This window comes from Colobus angolensis, unplaced genomic scaffold (assembly GCF_000951035.1).
Source record: "Colobus angolensis palliatus isolate OR3802 unplaced genomic scaffold, Cang.pa_1.0 Scaffold166, whole genome shotgun sequence".
Lineage (NCBI taxonomy): Eukaryota > Metazoa > Chordata > Mammalia > Primates > Cercopithecidae > Colobus > Colobus angolensis.
The window spans coordinates 1,597,042-1,601,370 of NW_012114777.1; the positions used below are offsets into that span (position 1 = coordinate 1,597,042).

The following is a 4,329-nucleotide window of genomic DNA, read 5'->3' on the forward strand; positions in this document are numbered from 1 at the left end:
AAAAAAAAAAAAACAAAAAAAAACCTCTGGTAACCATTAGGCAAGAGATGATCATAATAAATATTCCAATAGCCAAACTCTAGGCTCAAAATTTTTTTTTAATTATAATAAAATTATAAAAATGGTTCACAATAACAAAAGTATAACACCTAATATGTTGTACAATCTGAACTGTATAAAGACACCGTTAATTTAGTATATATTTATCAAATCACTTCTATAAGTTAGGTTTGGCAAATGCACGAGACAAAGATGGAATTGACGTAGTTTTTGTCTTTAACGTGCTCATAATAGAATATTAGAATATAGATAACTATTTAATTTTTGTGTTTTGTAACAGAATTTTTAAGAAAAATATTTTAATTCATTCATATATTTGTCCACTTAAAAAATAACTATCATGTATCTTTTGTAGACTAAGCATTTTTCCAATGTGACAAAATACATTTAAAAAATACAGTTAGGAAATTGTTATTACCACTGTTATTTATTTACCACCTTAAATAGTGCTTACTATGTGTCCAATGTCACCTGGGAGCTTATAGTTATTATTTATTACATATGTATCATGTTCAGTATGTTCCAGGCACATTTACATTTGTGGTAATGAATGCAAGCTTCTAAAATGTGGGTAGGATTTAGGGTGAGTGTGCAGAGTGGGTGGAACTTTGCCAGGTAAGGAGGCAGAGGGATGATGCTTGGCAGAAGGAGTATCTAACAAGCTTGCATGTTTGACAGAAGCTGCACCCGCGAAGAATGAAAGTTTTAAAACACGAGGAGCAAGTTCAAAAGATAGTGAACTTTGTAGAGTTTATGAGCAGTTCAGTTTTACTAGTGCAAAAAAAAAAATATGGAGAGCTTGTTAATGAAGTGAAAATAACATACTTATTATTTATTATGTGTTTATTATGTTTAGTATGTGTCAGTGAAGGCAACCTTAGGAAAGACTTCGTTGTTGTTCTACCTGTGTCTAGAAACAAGTCCAGTAAAAGACTTTTAATAGTATAGAACTGAGTAGATCTTATCCTGTAGGCCAGGGGAAACTTCTGAGGTAGAATGCTTTTGGCTGCAAATACTGCAAGACCTAACAGTGACCAAAACCATAAGAACCAGGCTTGTTTTGGTTGTCCGCTGATATTATTGGATCCCACTTGTTCCTCTTTCAGCTATGCCGTTGGCAGTGTCTTACTCATGTCTCCTTTCATGGTTGGCTACTTAGCAACAGCTCCAAACATCATGTTCTCACAAGACAGCATCTAAAGGCTGGAAGGGCTGCTTTTCTTCACATGTGTCTTTTAAATTGGGAGAAAACTCATAAGCTTGCAGGGGACTTTTTGTTATTTTTTTATTTTTATTTTTTTTGGGATGTAGTCTCTCTCTGTCGCCAGTCTGGAGTCCAGTGGCACGATCTTGGCTCACTGCAGCCTCTACCTCCCAAGGTCAAGCAATTCTCCTGCCTCAGCCTCCTGAGGAGCTGGGACAACAGGCATGTACGACCACGCCCAGGTAATTTTTCTGTGTTTAGTAGAGATGGGGTTTCACCATGTTGGCCAGTATGGTCTCGGTCTCTTGACCTTGTGATCCGCCTGCCTCAGCCACCCAAAGTGCTGGGGTTACAGGCATGAGCCACGGTGCTCAGCCCTTTTTGTAAAATTTTATTAGCTGGGTCATACCACATGTTCATTCCTAAACCAGGCACTGGGAAAGCAAATGTGGTTATGTGATTAGCTTTGAATAATCACTTACCTTTTGAAGCTGGAGAGGAGTATTGAGATAATAAATATCCAAATAGATTTGTGATTCTCCAGCAAGAAACAACAAGGAACTGCTCTTGGGTAGGGAGCCAGCAGTGTTTGCTCTAGAAGTTCATTGGAAAATTGTGAGCAGGGGAGGCATTACATTCAATTTGAGAATTAGGGCATTCTGTTCAGAGTATAAAGCAGGGACTGGCGAGCTTTTTCTATAAAGGGCCATATAGGAAATATTTTAGGCCATGTGGTCTCTCTCTCTCTCTCAAGAACAATTTAAGCAGCTGAAGGCCATGTGGTCTCTGTCGTAGCTACTCAACCCCGCCATTGTAGTGTGAAAGCAGTCATAGGCAGCATGTCAGTGAATAGGCATGACTGTACTCTCATGAAACTTGACTGAGAAAAAACTTACGGTAGGCAGGATTTGGCCTGTGGTCTGCAGTGTGCTGACCCATTTTGTAGAGGGTAGGTGGAGGATAGGTGTCACCTGGGAGCATATAGTTATCATTTACTAGAAATTTATTATGTTCATTAGATGCCATGCACTTTTAAATTTGTGGTGATGACTGCAAGCTTCTAAAAAAATAGGTAGGATTTAGGGGAAGCATGCAGAGTGAGTGAAACTTTGCCAGGTAAGGAGGCAGAGGGATGATGTTTTCTAGAAGGAATATCTAACAAGCTTGCATGTTTGGCAGAAACAGCAGCTGTGAAGCCTGCAAATTTGAAAAAAAGGAAAGAAGGTGCAAAAGGTGAGTCACTTGAGTGTCTCTACTCTTAACCACGTGAAGAGACTGGGAGACAAGGGAAGCTTCAGCCGTAGTTAATGCTATAGTTTCCTTGTCACAAATCCATGGAGTCCGTGAGTCTATTACAAAGTTTTCACCCATCCATGATAAAATAAAATGATGGAGCTCCAGTTTATTCATTTGAAAATATTGGTGTTGCCAGGGATGGTGGCTCCTGCCTGTAATCTTGTCAGTGTTGGAGGCTGAGCTAGAAGCATCCCTTGAGGCTAGGAGGTCCAGCAGCCTAGGCAACATCGCCAGACCTCGTGTCTATTTTTAAAAAATCTGTAGCTGGGTGTGGTGTTCTGCCCCTGTGATCTCAGCTACTTGGGAGGCTAAAGCAGGAAAATTACTTGAGCCTAGAAGTTTGATCCTGTAGTTAGTTATGATAGCAACCTTACACTGTAGCCTAGGTGGCAGAGTGAGACCCCATCTCTAAGAAAAATCAAGTCAAATAGGATAAGATACAATAAAGTAAAACGTTGGTCTTTTTCTTGGAATTATGCTTTTCTAATTTGTTTTGCTTTTTTTAAATAAATTTAAGAAACAACAGTAATAGTTGGTTTATATAAGGTTTTCAGAAACTGGCTTCTGCCCAAATCTCCATCTGCAGCCCTTTCTCTGTCTGCTCCTTTTGCTGCCATTACTGAGCTGCTGGTGATGCCCCCGTCACCATCCCTCTCATGTAGACAAATACATACACCCTGGGAGGCTTCTCTCCCTGTCTTGCCACTGTCTGGCATGTACTATCTTTCCTGCCGTCTGCCTCTTTTAATCTGGTAAACCTCACTGTCTAAGTCTCAGCCCATGCATGATCTCTAGAAAAGCCATCCCTGACAGCTTTTATTCTCATTCTTTAAACCCCAGTGCCTACCACTTAGCAGGAGCTCAATAAACATTTAGTAAAATAAAGATTTTATACAAAGATGATTGCTACAGTCCAGCAACAAAAGGGATAGACATGCAAAGACATGATGCGCCATTCAGATGGTGAAGTGACACTAGAAAAATGGACAAAGTACTAAGGGAGCCCCAAGGGCAGAGAGCCTGTGTACGTGGAGAAAGATAGCCAGATTCAAGGCGGACTGCACATAGCATTTTGAGCCTTTTTTCTTTTTCTGTTTTTGGAAACAAGTTCTTACTCTGTCACCCAGGGTGGACTGCAACGGCATTATTGAGACTCACTGCAAACTGAAACTCCTGAGCTTAAGAGATCCTCTTGCCTCAACCTCTTGAGTAGCTGGGACTACAGGCACACACCACCATGCCTGGCAAATTTTCTATAGAGTCAGGGTTTTACTATGGTCTCCAGACTGGTCTTAAACTCCTGGCTTTAAGCAGTTATCCCACCTGGACCTTCCAAAGTGCTGGGATTACTGGTGTGAGCTACTGTGCCCAGCCTACATTCTGAGTCTTACAACACAAAAATACATTTATCAGAATAGTAGAGGAAAACATTTCAGATGTAAAAAACAGAGTGTACATTATAAAGGTGTAACAGTAACAAAAATTTTGCAAATTATTAGTAAATAACAACTTACTTAGCATGTTGTTAAAAAGATACTATTATGAAGTAGAGAATAGTAAAGTGTTACTTTATATGTTTTCACTGTATTTTTAAATTTTGTTTTGTTTCCAGCAGTTTTGTTTATTTACATTGGGTGGAATAATTTGTGGGTGACCGTGAGACTTTTGCATGTCTTGAACCTGCTGATATCTAGTGTCTCCCCAAGTGGTTTGTTAAAAGTTTAGATAATTAGAAGTGCTTCTTTTTTTTTTTTTTTTTTTTTTTTTTT

The 4,329-nt window shown here is 39.3% G+C and overlaps 1 protein-coding gene across 1 annotated transcript in view; it reads left to right on the forward strand.

The window, feature by feature from the left end:
* The window catches only part of LOC105508710 (ankyrin repeat domain-containing protein 18B-like), a 67,368-nt gene that overhangs the window by 30,047 nt on the left and 32,992 nt on the right, over positions 1 to 4,329 (forward strand). The window contains exons 9-10 of the mRNA XM_011937617.1: positions 2,444 to 2,512; positions 3,147 to 3,190. Coding sequence (XP_011793007.1) covers positions 2,444 to 2,512; positions 3,147 to 3,190 — 113 coding nt within the window. The remainder of the gene's footprint in view (positions 1 to 2,443; positions 2,513 to 3,146; positions 3,191 to 4,329) is intronic.